The sequence below is a fragment of the Limulus polyphemus genome, unplaced genomic scaffold (genome assembly GCF_000517525.1).
Source record: "Limulus polyphemus unplaced genomic scaffold, Limulus_polyphemus-2.1.2 Scaffold2324, whole genome shotgun sequence".
NCBI lineage: Eukaryota > Metazoa > Arthropoda > Merostomata > Xiphosura > Limulidae > Limulus > Limulus polyphemus.
The window spans coordinates 34,300-51,992 of record NW_013667934.1 but is presented as its reverse complement, the minus strand read 5'-3'; the positions used below and the strand labels follow the sequence as shown (position 1 = coordinate 51,992).

Below are 17,693 nucleotides of genomic sequence, written 5' to 3'. Positions count from 1 at the left end.
CTGGTATATAAAAGAGGGGAATGTAATGTCTGGGTAGACATTGAGTAATTGAACTGCAGTCAGAGAGCACGAGAGACGTTACAGCGTTTGTTTAGCTCGATTGTTGAAGTTGAGTGTATCGGTAAAGTTATATTCGGAAAGAATAAATCAGTTTTATTAAGAAAGGACTTGTGTCGCTTAAGTTTCGTCGGAACGAAGTTACGGAAAATTAATTAACAAACGGAGACATAACATACCTTTAAACCTTTCCAGCCCATATCTCCTTGTAATCCTTTGACTACACTGACGTTACAGATAACTAGGTTTCGTGACTGAGACACTGATCCTTTGAGAACAACATTTTTGCCATCAGGCCACGAAAATATTTTAACATTACAGATTTCTGGACCTATCCAATACACAGCTCCATCTGCACCAACATCTCCTGGATAACCCTTTTCTCCCTAAAATAAAGAAAAAATAGTTGACAAAGATAAAGTATGTACTAGTGAATACCTTACCTATTACATGTAACTTGTCAACAAAGTATCAGAGACCATTTTCTTGAAAATAACGTTTGACATATATAGACTGTATTATATGCAACAAACCTTACAAGATATACATATATATATATATGTATATATTTATAGACACACACACACACACACTTTATAATGCAAAATATAATACTGGAATGTTTTAAGATTTAAAAGAGTTTCTGGAGTTTAACTGTAACTTAATATATCTGATAGAAAAGGAAGATATTTATCTAGTTTTATATTTCACATTTTGAAAAATCTTTAACCTTTCATTGAGAAAAGATGTCTCTCAGATAATTTTTTTTTAATAAAAGAGATTAGACTTACTAACATATTATTGTAACATTGTTCTTTCATTATATTGCTTCTTTTAAAATATTTGGTGAAGGTAATCTGAACTCCAGTCCATATAATGATAAGAAAGTACTCTATTTATAGATTAGCATTTCTAGAGGCTAACATAACTTGTACACTGTTGTAACTTGTAGGCCTAAGTTTAAAAATGATGTTTCATTAAAATACTTCATTAATGGTACTATAACTAATTTATAGATAAACTTATTTGTACAATTTCACAGCTAATCAATCGAGTAAATGCATGAACACAAAACTACAACTGATCTAATTACTGCACTGAAATTAAATACTTCACTGAAAAACTGTTCTGCCAACTGAAAACTGACTCAATGAGTCATTGATTCTCTTATTTATAATTTAGCCTTGTTTCCAGATACTTCATAAAATTTCTCAATCACTAATATTTATGAACATACTATGTTCTCTAGCTAATATCCAAAGAAAAAATTTAAAACACAGAATACAACACTGCCCCCTTCCTGAATGGTAAAGTACTACTAATACAAAAATAGAAAATTACACTAAACTGTTGGTTCACCAAGTTTTTTTTAGTGGTTTTCTCTTCTGAGACTCATGGTGTGCAGATAGGATAGACTCTTGTCCTGTCACTGGGAGAAATCTTTCTAGACAGGTAGTCGTATGAATCCACTGATAGCTCTATCATTGCTGATTGTCTGGAAGTGGTCTCAACAGGAGACTTAGGCTCTTCAATAGGTTGAGTTTTCACTAACAAGTGTTTCTCTAGAGTTACCCTGCTGGTTAATGTTTCACCAATGTACTTCTAAAGATGATCATATTGGATATTCTTTGGCTTGGATGGCCTGCACCTCTATAAACAACATCATTGATTCTTTTCAATATAACATATGGCCTTCTCAACACCTGCTTTAAGCATGGATTGTATAGTTTTGTTGGTTTTATTGTTAAGCACAAAGCTATACAAAGAGTTACCTTACTCTGCCCTCCAAAGGTATTGATACCTCGTTTTTGGTATTATAAGTGGGATTGTACAGCCACACTATGTCATTTCAATTATATTCAATCTTATCAGCCTTAACACCATAGCAAACTTTCATTTTATCATGAGCTGTATGATCCAACTACTGTTCCGTAATCTCCTTGCATATTCTGTGTAAGACTCTGCAGTGTAAGAGAGTAAAGAAGGTCCAATAGCACTATGTTCTCTGTCAAACATTTGTGATGATGAGGTGTTGCCTCTAACTTCACATGCTGCTGTATGTTAACACGTCAGTAATAGTTTTCTGATGTTCACCCACATAAATGGCTACCTGGCTGAACAGTATATGGTTGTAGCTTTCAAGAGAGTGGATTAAGGACTGTTGTCCTAGTCTTTCTGGTCTTAAAAGATGTGACACATTTCTGCAAAATCTTGAAATTAATTTGTTGAGAAGTTTCCTTGCTATAGTTTCTGCTTCCTGTTTAGGAACAGCATTTACTTCTGACCATTTCACGAAATAGTCCATCACAACTATAATGTATTTATTCCCACAGTTACTCTGTGGCCAAGGACCAAGCACACTGAGAGTAACTCTCTAGTACTGTTCCAACACAGTACTGCTATTTCATGGACCTTCTAGCTCACAGCAGAATTGACAATTTACACCAATTCTCTACAGATCCAATTCAATAAAAGCATTCTCTTACTCTCTCCAGTGTCATCTTAGCACCAACAGTTTCCAGACATTGCAAGGTAATGGAGATAATGGAGTGCTTCATAATGACAGTGAAAGAGCCAACTATAGTCATTATTTCTGTTCACTGGTATCTTCCTATTTATGACATAACAAGCCTTATTTTTAAGCATAATGAACACCACTGTGCCAAGTAAATCTTTGTTTCGGGATGAATGGAGTGACAATTTGGCAAGAGGGGTTTTTGCATTATTTTTTATTTATTAAGTAATTGCTTTCAAACTTGTAACTTTTGCCTGAGCAGCTTTCATTTGAATGTTGGAACACATTAGTCCATCATCATTACTTGATGATGTCTCATTTTGAAACTCTGTTATACTTTAAGCTGGCCATCTTTATTATCTTGTGCTTCCCTCTTTTCAGAATGTTTACATTCTTCATTAACACATGGTCTTAGGAATGCTAAAGTTGTATTAATAGTATTTCTGGATCCATCTTGCTATCTGGCCTTCTGGACTGCAAAAAATCACTAGCCGCTTACATGCAACAGGATCAGTCCTTAGTTAAATTTCTGTCCATATAAATAATGGCAAAAATGATTTACTCCTCAAACAACAATTAGTAGCTCTTCCTGAATTGTACAATACCTATACCTTCTTTTTCAGCTATTTGTTGTCTTACTATAATAGGCAAGCACATGTTCTTTTTTTAACATTGAACTTGTGATAAAACTGTTCCAACAACAAACTCACTGGTATCTGTATCTAAATTGAGTGGATTTATACAAAAGTACTGGTCAATTCTTTCTTCAGGTTATTGAATGTTTGGTCACAATATGCAGTCCATAAAAACTTATTTGGATTTTCAAGTAATTTGTAGAGAAAAAGAGCTATGTCAGAGAATGATTTTATAAAACGATTGCAGTAACAAGATAGTCCAACTAATCCTCTTACCTCACACTAGTGCTTGATTTTTTAATTTTCAGTCTCATTACTTTAATTTTCTATCTCTTTCTTCTCCAATTTCTATTAAATATTTCATTAACTCCAATAAATCACTGATATGACCTCATGAGATCACCTCCAAAGTTAAAGTTCACTCAATGTTCCATGTTAATTTTGCTAAAAGAATTCCACTTCTGACTCCAGTTGAAACAATATTCTTTTGTTAGGCTGGTTCTTTTGATACAAATTGAAAAGCTAACTACAACCATTCTACCATATGTACCAGGGTTTTCATCAAAAATCTACCACATTTATAGCAAACACAAAATTCAAACTGTCTCAAAAAAATGAAGAACTCATAAATAAATTTTAAAAACGTTTCTGTACCTACCTATGAGCAGAAACATGTGGTATATGAATATAAGTGTAAATGTGAAAAAGAATAAATTGAGGAGACAAAAACACCATTAAAGATTAGACTTCAGGAACACCAGCAAATATCAACCCCCTTGGACATCATCAGCCTTCATGGAACACATAAAAAACATAGCAGGAAAATGCCATATTTCTTAATCAAGAATCTAATCAAACCTGGAAAGGGAACACTTCAAATAAAAAACAACAACAGAGGTCCAGAAAATGGAATCAATAGAGATACAAGATGAGTCATAACTAATTCCATACAGGATTCCAACTATAGTCCAATTTCTAAAATTTAAAGTTCAATGAATTATGATGTGATAGACATATATGCAAAAAGTACACTATATTACTTCTTTCAAGATCTAAGTATCATTTCACTTATTGCCTTTTATACTATTTTAAATTGTATATGTATTAATCATGTTTATTATCACATTTTCTTATGTTTCATCAGTGTGTGAATTTACTTATCCCAGATAAGTAGACTTAACCAACTATCAGGTCTATTCAATATTGTTGACATATGCCTTAGCAACAATATGTGTATTTTTTCATACAAATTACTTCTGTTTTTTTGAAATGTTTTTTTCAGTTAATGTTGTAATCCTGATGAAGAGCTTTTGAAATAGCTAGAAAGCTTGTGGGTTAATAAAATCTGGTATCTTAACGTAGTATTTCAGCCTGTCAGCTTTGTTTGTATTTAAGCACAAAGCTATATAATGGGTTATCACGCTGTCCACCACAAGTATCAGAACCTGGTTTCTAGTGGTATAAGTCCACAAACATACCATTGTACCACTGATGAGGCATTTCGCCTGTAAGTTTCTTTTAATATCAATACATCCACATTTAAATTACTTTAAACTTTATCAAATTTACTTGAAATGCATTAGTGGTTTAAAAACTTAAGTGATTCATACTTACTTTTTCACCTTTTGGTCCAATATTCACTCTTCCACCTTTTCCCTTAAGTCCTGGAAAACCACGTGGACCTTTAATTCCCTAGACAGAAATGAAGAAAAAAAAAGGCTTTATTAGGATAGTTCATAACCTATGCATGAAAATAAGAAAATAAAAATCCATATATCATTAAAAACAAATAATTTTGTACACTTACCTGATATCCCTGACCTGGTGTCCAACAACTTATGCAGGGTTTGCATGTACATTTCTTTTTTGAACTTAAGTTTTGTTTTCACTATTTATGAAATAATGAATGTTTTAATACCCTGATTTTAACTAGCTTGGATTGTTTCATCATAAGACCACATTTAATTCTGTCCAAGTTTTATTCAAGCCATCTAATATAGTTTCTGAATTCCCATATAAAAAAGTAATTTAATCCTACCACTTCCAATTTATAAACTCAGTACATTGTACTGTTCTGGTTGAAGGGATATATATATATATTATTATTTTCAGTCTGACTGGATCAACTGATAAAAAGCAAGGAAAAGAGGTTAGCATTTGATCAATGAGCATTCTTAAGCAATCTTTTTGTTCCTCATAACCTACTTGAACTTAAAATTTGTGTAAGGTGTTATTTCATTGAAAACTTGATGAAAATGAGAAAAGTATAGAAAACAATTTTTTTTTTCCCTTAAGATAAAATCCTATAAAAAAAAATTCCATAGATGGGTCAAAGTTATTTATATATATATCACTATCTCTGTTTCTGATCTACAAAATTTGCTGTTAAAAAATCAAACATAATCTTAAATTCCAGTGAAATGTCTATAATACTCATATGTAAATCCTGTAAAAAGCTGGAACAAATGTTTTACTTGAATAAAGTGATTTTACCAAGGCAACACTGGAAGAAAGGCAGCTTATTTTAATTAAGGGGAATAATAGTAATCTTAGGATACAAGGAAAAGTATGACATTTAATTTAATATTGTCATATACATCCTTGTTTTAATTTATAATTTTTTGAGATTAATCAGTTGTTCTAGGAATATCCACATCCTCTTAAAATGTGGTCAAGAAAGTCATTAAGTTGCTTTTGTTCTAGTTACCTTTGTTGTTTGTCACTTCCTTGAGATAACATCTGGCCTACTCATGGGAGTATGGCAGTGAAGTTGCACCTTGTGCATGAATGTCAACTTCAGAGTCCTCCAATGGTAGGTCAGGCAATAATCTGAGGTTACAACCTCTCTCATATTTGACTGAGAATAAGCAGTCACATGGATAGTGCTTGTTGCTCTGGGTAAGTTATTTGTTGCTGTTTAATTACCATTTAACTAAGTAATGTCAGGTTTAGTCAGTCTGAAATAAGATCTCAACCAAGGCAATTTGGAGAGAGAGAACAGTTTATGATCCAATAAAAAAAACATTTATCATCTATAAGTAAGTACACACACTGGTTTTGTGCATATTAAATAAAAATTATTTATTATATTTTTGTACAATTGTGTTTCAGTTTCTTTATTTCCTTCTCACAAACACAATTATTCAGAGGACTCAGAACTACTTCATAATAAACACCTCTTTTAAATCTCTAGTTTTTCTTGAGATCAATCGTTTCTTTCTGTTTTACCATCACTGAAAAATTTTGAAAGATGTTATTCAAGGTTTGACACCTTGTCCTTGATTCTTAAGGTCACCCTTGTGTAGGAATATTATTTACAGCAGGTAATGGGAATTTCGGAAATTTAGACCCCTATTACATCTCAACTGAGGTATTTAAATAAATTGCTTTCTACCCTGTAGGATAAAATTTTCAGAGTTAATGATAATTTCAAATTTTGCTAATGTTATTTTCTTTCCAGTTCTCAAGCAGTTTTCTCAAGAATACAGTACCATCCAGATAAGAATATGTTTAGGTCTTGAATACACAATACATGGTAATTTATATTTAATTAAAAGTTTCCATTTATTTGTATTTTAGTCAATTACTAGTTGCTAAAATGAAAACTGTACTTTTTTGGTGTCTAATGGCCAAACACTACCAGAAGATATATACATTTATTAATAATACTAAATGTGAGGAAAAGCTGGTGAGAATACAAATTTATTCATTGAGTATATAATCAATGCCTTTTGTTTTATGACATCAATATACAATGCACTGCACACAACAGCTGCATAAAGATAATTATACTACATAAATGGCTCATGAAACCTCTCATTGCCTAAGATAGTGAAACACAGACCAACTCATAATAACTGAAGAGGGCAGTAACTTTACTGACATGTACCAACACAGCTACTTCACTGGCTGTAAAGAAATATACAGCTTCTAAGTGAGTAAAGAACTACTCTATAAGATGAGAATGATGTACAAATAAACAGGAGAGCAGGCTGTTTGGTGGGGTGGTAGCATGCAATTAGGATTGAAATTCAAAACCAGTTCAACCAGAAATAAATTAATTATCTTATTGTGAATAAACATTAATTACAAAATTTTCAGCTGTTAAAGTGAGTGGAAAACAATTTTAACGATAGAAATTTATAAAAATTTTCAACAAAAAAATCATGCTCAGTATGACTATCAAAGTTGCCTATTGGTTTCTTCTTTTTAGACTTTAAGTTCTAATTAACAGCAGAACATTAATGTTCTTTTAATCACACCCTTCAAAACCCTTAAGTGTTGAGTTTTCTTTTTGTTTCACAATGTAGAAATTTATGCTTATTTTTCAATACTTTATTCTAATTTGTTGTTTTCTCCATGATTTACAAAGTATTTTGGTTATCTTGGCTCTGTAGTTTATTCTATTAAAACAAGAATTCTGGTTACCTAGACCAGGTGTGAAAAAAATAACATTATGAAAATATGTAATAATGAATGAAGTTCACTCAATTCACACCCAATAGTGTTCAATTGTTGTGTATGTATACCATATAGTAATAGTTGTAAAGTTAATCTTTCTTCTTTTTTGTAATTAAAAAGAAATATTATGTGTGTATAACACACACAGCAAGAGGCAACTTTAACATTTTTTTTTATACTATATATTTTTATACAGATCAATTTTATTAAATAAAAACAATGTTTTGTAAACCAATGCTTTTCCAAAACATTTTCCAGAACTACAAATTTAAGGAAATTCTGAAAGCTCAACCCATGCTTTCATCAGATACTTTACTTATATTTAAGAAATCAAAATTATACTTACTTCTGGACCTTCTATTCCTATGAAACCTTTTTCACCTTGGTAACCATCATATCCAGGAGGGCCCTGGTAAGAAGTAGCAAAATTATTTTCTGTTATACTTCATGAAATTACCATAATAACCAAAATTAATGAATATGGCTATTTAAAGTTTCTTTCATTAATGTATAGCCATAAGTAACAGAAACTGAAGAGTAGTATTTAAATACTCAATAACAATCATAAATATACAGCAATGAGACTCAACAGATATATGTATAGGCTGCTTCAAATTTACTTTTATGTTTCCTGAAGACATTATTTTAATAACGACAAACTAGGACTTAACCAATTTATCATTTCACCAATAATATCAGCCAGTATTTGGGTTATAAGTAAATCATCATATAGTTGTGAGCCAATATTTGGGTTATAAGTAAATCATCATATAGTTGTGAGCCAGTATTTGGGTTATAAGTAAATCATCATATAGTTGTGAGCCAGTATTTGGGTTATAAGTAAATCATCATATAGTTGTGAGCCAGTATTTGGGTTATAAGTAAATCATCATATAGTTGTGAGCCAGTATTTGGGTTATAAGTAAATCATCATATAGTTGTGACCACTATTTTTTCTTTTACATTTCATATTATTTGTAACTACTTAAATAACGTAAGCATTCCTACACTGACAAATTGGAATGTAGCTAACCAAAATATATCTTTAATATTGCCATATACATGTAAATGGGTTATTTTAATTATAAATCAATTATATAAGTTATGTGTCTTTAGACCTGAATGTAGATTATAGAATTTTTCATGTTTGAAGATTACATATCTATATTTGAAGCTTCAAATATAGTACATGAATATCAAGGTCATTAATGTTCTTTAGGTTATACGGTACCTACCGCTGGTTATAAATTTACACAAAAGTATATGCAAATTTTAAATGTGTATCATCTTCCAGTGTTAAGAACCATATACTGAATAAATATAATGAACATGTAGATAAAGGACAACTTACAGTTCTCCCAAAGGTGAATAATAAACAGGTACTGCACATAAAGGTAATCTGAGGTTAATTTAATAAACTGGTGCAATATATTTATTACTAATTCAAAGAGTGTTTGTGCAGTGTTTTTATACTCAGTGATTTCATTAATTGTAAAAAAAAAAAAAAACATCAGTTCAATATTAATTGCATTAAAAATTAATAAACACTGTACTAATAGCTTTTATCAGTTCAAAATATATTTGTGATCAGCTGAAATCTGTGATGTCTTTAGTGATTAGAATTAATCTAGAACTTATATATATCAGTATTTGCAGTTATAAGCTGCACATTTCTAAAAACATTGAACCTTAAGTTAACATTTTATCCCTTAAATAGCAATATTGTGATCTCTGTGTTGCAAACAATAAAAGATTTAAATGCTAATAGAATAAACACATTAAACAACCCTCAGATCTTTTGTCTCTTCATATGACATTAATCTGTATGAAAAAACTCTGTTAGTTTGTCAGACCAATTTAGTAGTTTTCTTCAAGAAAAGCACATTACATCTGTACACCTCATTTTAGGTGATGTCTTTAGAACGTTTTTTTTTACAAGCCTCTGTGAGACAGTAGTAAATAGATTGGACAATTATCACAAAAGTGTTCTGAGCAGACTCAAAAATATTTGACAGATATACTAAAAAATGAAGTTGTTCTTTCAATCAGTCTGATGTAAACCTGTAAAAATTAAATGTACAACTTCAATCTTATATATGATTAAATAATGCCCATAAAATTCTAATTACAAGAACAAAAAACTTACAGGAAGTCCAGGAAGGCCAGGTACCCCAGGTTCACCTTTCACACCTGTTGAATATATTCCCCCATCACCAGGATCACCCTATAAAAAGATAGCATCAAATATTGTGTATATATATATATTTCCCACTTTATTAATCTTTTTTGTTTGTATTGTTTCAAAATCAAAATGATAAAAAATAACCATTTTATGCTATTCATCATATTTATAATAATATGTAACTTCCAATTTAACATGATGTTTTAAAACTATACTTCAGTTCATAATTATTAAAATGCATATAATTAACAATTTTAGCTGATTTCTATGCTTTAATTACTGAAACAGGAATTTTTAAACAACTTCTAGTATATTTTATCACTGACAACTATGACAGCTGCATTTGATGAATCTCCTCCCTCTGAAACTAGGATCTACTACAATTGCTTGCCATATGGTATTTGAATAATGAGTTACATGAAGTACAAAGGCACTAGTGCTATTCAGTGGTATAATGCTTTTGGCTTCACATATATGTATAAGCTCCTTATCTTGTGCACACATGAATAGTATGGCAACCAAGTGTAATATACACATATTTTTGAGCATCTACATTTTGCTCAGCATTAACAATAGATATGCATGTTATGTGTACATAATTAGTCAAATTTTACCTCAGGCTCTTACTAGAAGCATACTTATGTTAACAGTAGGGAAATTAAAGATAAACTTTTATTTTCATGATCAGACTTACATTCTAAATGAAGTTATTCACAAAAGACCAGACATAAAGAAACACAATTATATGCATATCTATGATCACACAGATTCACATGCTTTTGCAAAATGTTAGATGAACTAGTATCAAATTTAAATAACTAAATCAATCACTGTACAATAATTCCAATGTATTATACACTAAACTTAATTTTTTCAAAAGCTAATAATTTATTTTTTACTTTTAATACATGTAATTCCTTTCATTTAAAGATATTAATAATTAAAGAAATAAATAAAATTACCTAACTTCTTTCATCATAACTGGTTAAGTTTTGAAAATATTACAGTTATTAATTTTAAGGGTTTTTCACTTGTTCAAGATGAAAAGATGTAAAATAGCACAAAATAAAATACATTCAGAACACCACATAATATCACGGCTGCTTAACTATGGGATGCTCTACAAATACTATTCTAAATTATATCTTGACAGAAAGGAATTGTGGAGAGCAAACAACTTAATTAACTTACATACTGATGTGCTGAGAAAGTTTCAGAAATTCTCTTCTCCAATTTATAAAAAAACACCTTTATAATAACACAAAAATATTGCTACCGAGGTGAAGTACATTATACTACAACAATTTTGTAGCCTCATTATGTCGTTGCAGTTCATGTTGCCATACATGGCTCTGTTTTATCAGACAATAATGTAAATTGACAAGAGTCCTGCAGCATAGTTTCCATTGCAAAAGGCTGACATGTCTGAAGCACACCCATCCTTCCTATAGGGTTCCATAAGCCATCAAATATACAAGGTCAACAGTTTCCTAGAGCTCATTTTTAATAGACATCTGTAAGAACTATCTCCATGGTGACTTGACAAGTATGTCTGTATATGGAATAACATGAATAGCTGTTTCATTCTCCAGTTACTTGAAGTATGTGGTGGTTGAATGAATATGTCATGATAGAAACTTGTAAATATGTGACTTGTGTCACTTTTTCAGATGGAGATCCATCTTTTTATGTTGTCTACTGGGACATGTGCACAGCTTTTACAACTAACATTTGTGTTTGTGGATTCTTATATGTTAGAAGATACAGCACTTTGCTTACCATGGATGGCATGGGACATATTGCAGGTCTTGGTTCCCCAAGATGATCCAAAATACTTTGTTTTCCAATAAAAATACAAGGGATAACTCTCTCTTGGAAATTCTAAGTCCATAATCAGATTTGAAAGTATGAATATTTTATGTTGGAAATTACTTTTGCACATCCTTTCCAAGAGCATTTAACTTTTGATAACATCAAACTTACCCCTTAAGTGCCAAGCAATGTTAAAAATGTAGTTCTGATACATACCATTCACTGTAACTTTACATTGATTGTGGATGTCGCTTGACTTGCTGATTTGCATATTTAAAATCATTTGAATATGATGTACTCAACCCTCTATATTGTGTGTGATGATAGCATAATGTTATATCTGTATTATAGTTTTAACAGACTTTGCAATAGGAACAAGACATACTGGAAATGATTTGGTTCCAACAAGTGTAAAATTAAATCAACCTGACCTTAGTCAACCCAGATTAAGTAAGCTTCAATGTCCTGGAGTTGTTCAGAATATATACAGCCCAGTGGGTATGGAGGGGGAAATAGCCAGGCAAGATATAAGAGAGGACAGTGGATGCACAAAAGAAATATGGTTGAACCTGAGAGAAGAATGCCATGTGATGGAGAAGACAAAATTATGCTCAGATGTAGTATGAATAGTTAAGAGTAATGAAATAGTCATTTTTTTTAGTTTAATTATGATAATTGTCTGATTTATGTGGTCTTCTACAATAAAATGTTACTATATATTCATACAGTGACACAATGTATGTAACAAACTAGGAACATTATTACAATAAATTATAATATTGATGTAAGTTATGATTGTCTATAATATTCTAATTATCAATTTATATATCATTTTATCTAGCTTTATAATTATTATCAGAAGTTAGACTGTATATACTTACTTGATATCCTTTTGGTCCAGGAGGTCCAGAATAACCTATTTTTCCACCATACCCAGGTTGTCCAGGTATACCAGGTTTTCCCTATAAAAAAAAACTACTTAACAAATTTCATTTTGCAAAAATATGTAATCAAAATTTCAGTAAAACTTGTAACTGACTAAAATAGTTATGGTCAATTTTAAAAAGAAATATGCACTGATAAACTGATACATAAATGTGTACTTATATGTGACTTATTTAGTAATAGAATAGTTCTGACAAACAAATTATCACACAGTAGAACTTTGTTATATAGATAAATAGCTAATGTACATAAGGTGTAAAAGTAAAAAGTGGCTTACAAGTATATAAAATTACAGCCTACCACTAAATCATTTGAAGCCAGAACTGTGATGTTCTGTCAACTCTCAATTTGAAAAAAATATATATTCAGTCATGTATATTCAGATATTATTTCTGTACAATTGTTTTTACTTAGTTTATAATCCTCTGTATTATTTCTCTCTTGAGTTGCACGTCATATCTAAATAAATGGGTGGTGCAAATGTTTTTAAAAGTTAATATGTAAAGAGTTAATCTTCTCTTGAACATGTAAACAAGAATATTATATTTCAATTCTACTCTCATCAAACAAGTCATTCCACAAGCTAATGTAACCACACTTTTCTTAGGTTAATTCTAAAAACATAAGAATTATCTTATACAGAGATAGATTAATATCTCTTAACTTATTTTCTCTTCAAAATTTACAAGATTATCCAGAGAATTAATAGAATAAATGACTCTGATTTTTTTATGCTGTATTTTCAAGACAATAGCACAAGAGTACATAAGTTTACGATTTAGAAAAGACAAGCTAGGCTTCAGTTAAGAAGGTTTTATTTCTCTAAACAGGGATTTGTTTATGGAATAATTTATCATCGACAGTAGTGGAGGCCAGCACTTGACAAGGAGGAAAGTGGTAATTTTTCTAAAAAAATAAATGTTGGGTTTAACTTTTTTTTTTTCTTAAAAGTGAATGTACGAGGATAATATTGAAGGATCATGTTATCCCTTGTTGTCTGTTACGAAGAACGTGGTATTAAACAGATTAAACACAATCTTTCCTTGCAGAATCTATAACATTATGAATAATGCAACAACACTTCACAACCTGAAATAAAAGATTCAGCTTAAAGCAATAAATTTCCTTCAAATTAAAGTCTCTAATAATATTAAAGACTGTCTTTAGACATTCCTATCAATGTCAACCATTGGCTGATCATACAGCCTATATATGTAGAAAATGCCAATAACATCCCTGCCCCTTTCTCTACAAACCCCAGACAAACACAATCTCTATAGAATTTGTTTTCAAATATCAGTGATATCACTTCATTTTAATATTTAAACTTACTTTTAACCAACAAAATTACCATTCATATTTTATGAATGCATTCACATCTTCCTATCTTAATTTACTCAAGTCAGAAATACCAATGAAATCTGTATTGTAACATGCTAGTTGCATTCAAAGTTTCCTATTATAGCAAAGTATTGTAAATAGCTTTGTATTAATATATAAAGAAAACTAAGTATATTTTAATCTTACATCATATCCATCTCTGCCAGGAAGACCAGAATCTCCTTGAGAACCTTCAATGCCAGGTTTGCCCTAGATTAGATTTAAAAAATATAAAAACCAATTTCAATTATAAATTAATTTTATATATAGAATAAATAAGTGCTCTTCAAAAATCAGACCATTATAAATATTGTGTGGGCAAAACAATTATTTACATATCTGTACATACTAAAATGTTTTTTAACTTTTTAGTATATATATAAATATGTAAATATAGCATGCAAAACTAAATATATGAAATCAGAATTATGTATTGAAAATAGACCAATATAATGAGTTAAATATTCACAACTAGAAATAGTTTCATACTTTGTTAGCTAATAAGAAACAAATTCACTTAAATTCACTATCAGTAGGCAAAGATACTACTTCTGTTGGAAATTTAACTTTTTCTCACAAATTTGTGAGGTACAAAATTATTTTAATAATTTTCTTGTCTCCTATTTTCCATTAAATTTGAAGTATCATTCTGCTACACTACCATTTCCAGACAAGAGATTATGTATATATATATACACACACATCAAAATAATTCTGGTTAACAAAAACACACTTTTACCTGATTTCCTCTAATACCTTGCAATCCATTAATCCCAGGATCACCCTGTAGTGAAAGATAAGTTATGGTTTTCAGCTTTCACATGTGAAATAAATGAAAAAACCTTTGAATATAAGCTACCATTTCACATTTCATTTTCAAATAATCAATATTGATCTACTAGTAGTACTACAATTATACTTATTAAAATATGACTTTTTAAATTTTTTAACAATTTTATTTTCATAATGTTTCATAACTAATACCAAGATATGGTAAGTAATTTCAGACCTGTCAGGACTTGAACAAGAGCTATACCCAAACAGTGTACTATTTCCTCCTGTATAATTCGTCCTGAGTTAAATATAACTTCAGTCATCTTGCATGTCCACTCATGAGTAAAAAGAATAAAAAAAATCTGTCCTTTATTTTTTAGTTGATGTGATTTAATTTACCCAACAAACTGCCATCTACAACTTTACAGGAGTTTTAAAATACAGTTGCTAAATTTTGGGGGATCAGGACTAGATTGGGAGATTAATTTTCTGTTTGTTGATTGGCCAATGGACCCCTTGATGTCCCATTATTTATAAAACTTTTATTTTATAAAATTCATAGTAGTGTCTCTTACATTTTTATTGATCACCTATATTAATACTGGACACAATGGCCAAAGCATGAAAACTTCGAAAGTATGAACAAGTTTCCGTTCTTGTGCTCTTTTTCTCTTAGTATCCCACATTATAAAATTTAATTTATAAAGGTATCCATTTGCAGCTAATATCTATTACAGTTTCAAAGCAGGAACATTATGACTTGCATTTGTCTATGCAGTGTTGTGGATGAAGGTCTGTCTTGACCATGTGGTCGTGCAGCTTTACCATTGTTTTGAAAGTGGTTCAATGGTAATATATATATTGATAATATAATATCAGTTTCACTGATTTTGGATTACTCTGGGGGCCAGTAAACCTGTAATGGTTCCTCCAAGATGGTACAAGTACACAGGATTGCTGAACTGATGTTAAACTCACTGCATGTGGATACAATTGACTTCACCATCTGCGAGGGTCATATCAATTAATATGGAGGATATTATAAAAATACCAGGCCATGAAATGTGATACCATGCATATACACACAATTGCTAGGCTTGGCCCTAATGAAAATTTGAAGAAAAGTACAACTCTATACAATGTATTGTTTTAATAATTAAAAAACTGGTGTTTTTAAACTCACACATCAATAACATGTCTGAAGATTTGTCAGTTGCATAAATACATGATTTCCTTGATCCTTTGAACATTGATTTAGAATATTCTTTCCTTCTATGTTTATTTTTACTGAAATTATTTTTGCAGATATCATGTTTGTGGAATAAAAAGTCACAAACGTTGTTGTGTAAGAACAACTTGTTCTACCATCTAGCGACCAGAAATGGAACTTTTATTTAGGAAACATGGAAATAATATATGCTTATAAACTGAGTTCACTGCTAAGTGGTAGTTTTCATTTTATTATCCACAAAACTACGCGTGACAGAAAAACAGAATAATATTACTATTATACAAGCTGCGAAACACTCGACAGTGTGAATTAGGTGCTCAGATAAGGCTATAACTCATCTTGAACAGTTATTTGTAAGCATCATAGAATAATAGATTTAATGCGGCAGCCATTATTTTCTCGATATATCCCTACACATGAAGCACTGCCGTGCTTAGCGATAATCTATTATCAAGTACTATTAAAATGCTTTTCTGTTGTATTAAAGCTATTGCAAAAACTTCACTCATTTCTTGGCGAGCAAGGGAGAAGAAAAAAGAAAGATGAACACTTTGGCTCTTTAGCTGGTTCCCAATTCTCCACCTTAGCAACACTTGATAGAAACTTCAATTATATTGGGGGTCTCACAAGCTGTGAAACACTCGATAATGGCAATTAGATGCTCAAATAAGGCTATGATTCAACTTTAACAGTTATTTGTAAGCATCATAAAGTAATAGATTTAATATGGTGGTCATTATTTTCTCGGCTCATCCCTACATAGTAAACATTACTGCTTAGTATTATAGTTAAAAAGACAAAAGACACTAGGATTAAATGTGTGGAAATAGAGTCAGCAGGTAGAGGTCAAGTCTGGTCAAGTGTTTAACCAATTATTTACATTTCAGATAACATACCTCATCATCAGATACATGAATTCTACATTGAGCTGAGAGGCATGATCAACATTATTTTATAACAGTGGTTTGGCCTTATCATAGTTTTAATACTACAAATTCCGATTAGTCTTTAATTGTTTAGAGCAGTTGACTTTATACATTGGAATTTAGTAAATATAATTTTTGATGAAAGAGAAAAAGGTACAGCATGTAAAAGTACTCCACATATCTATTAATGTTAGAACTAAATTTATCAAAACTGTAAAAAAATATTAATAAGCATAAACTACTGTAAACTTTACAGATATATAAAAATTTGCCAATACATGGCAAAATAAAATAAGATGTAATGTAATTTTCTGAATTTAAAAAAGTAAGATATTTTACCAATATTAAATATACAGGTCTTGTAGCAAAAATATCATATAAAGTATAAATAACAAAATAAAAAATAATATTATATAATTTGGCAATTGTCTTAAATAAATCGTAAATATTTTATATAGTGTATATATTTATTGCTTAATTAAACGTAATGATTAACGATTTTCTTTAAATAGTTAGGACAGGGGTCAGCAACCTGCGGCTCGAGGGCTTTACTCCTACTGTGAATAAAAGTTAAGGCACAATGGGTGTTAAAAATTTAATCTCAACATTTGCCGAAGGGAATCGAACCTGATTTTAGCGTTGTGAATCCGAAGATTTACCGCTGTCCATCACGGGACATTTCTTCTTCTTCTTTTTTTTTAGGTTAGACCGTTAGACCTTATTGCAGGTCTCGAAATGTTTTGGTCTTAGACAAAAACAAAATGCCCCCCAGTGG

General features: G+C 30.6%; 1 protein-coding gene across 1 annotated transcript in view; it reads right to left on the bottom strand.

Annotated features, from left to right (window-relative positions):
• The window catches only part of LOC106466618 (collagen alpha-1(IV) chain-like), a gene marked incomplete at its 5' end in the record, with an annotated part of 138,773 nt that overhangs the window by 116,119 nt on the left and 4,961 nt on the right, over nt 1–17,693 (bottom strand). Inside the window, 7 exons of the mRNA XM_022394658.1 lie at nt 237–443; nt 4,822–4,899; nt 8,015–8,077; nt 9,815–9,892; nt 12,544–12,624; nt 14,135–14,197; nt 14,727–14,771. Of these exons, the coding sequence (XP_022250366.1) occupies nt 237–443; nt 4,822–4,899; nt 8,015–8,077; nt 9,815–9,892; nt 12,544–12,624; nt 14,135–14,197; nt 14,727–14,771 (615 nt within the window). The remainder of the gene's footprint in view (nt 1–236; nt 444–4,821; nt 4,900–8,014; nt 8,078–9,814; nt 9,893–12,543; nt 12,625–14,134; nt 14,198–14,726; nt 14,772–17,693) is intronic.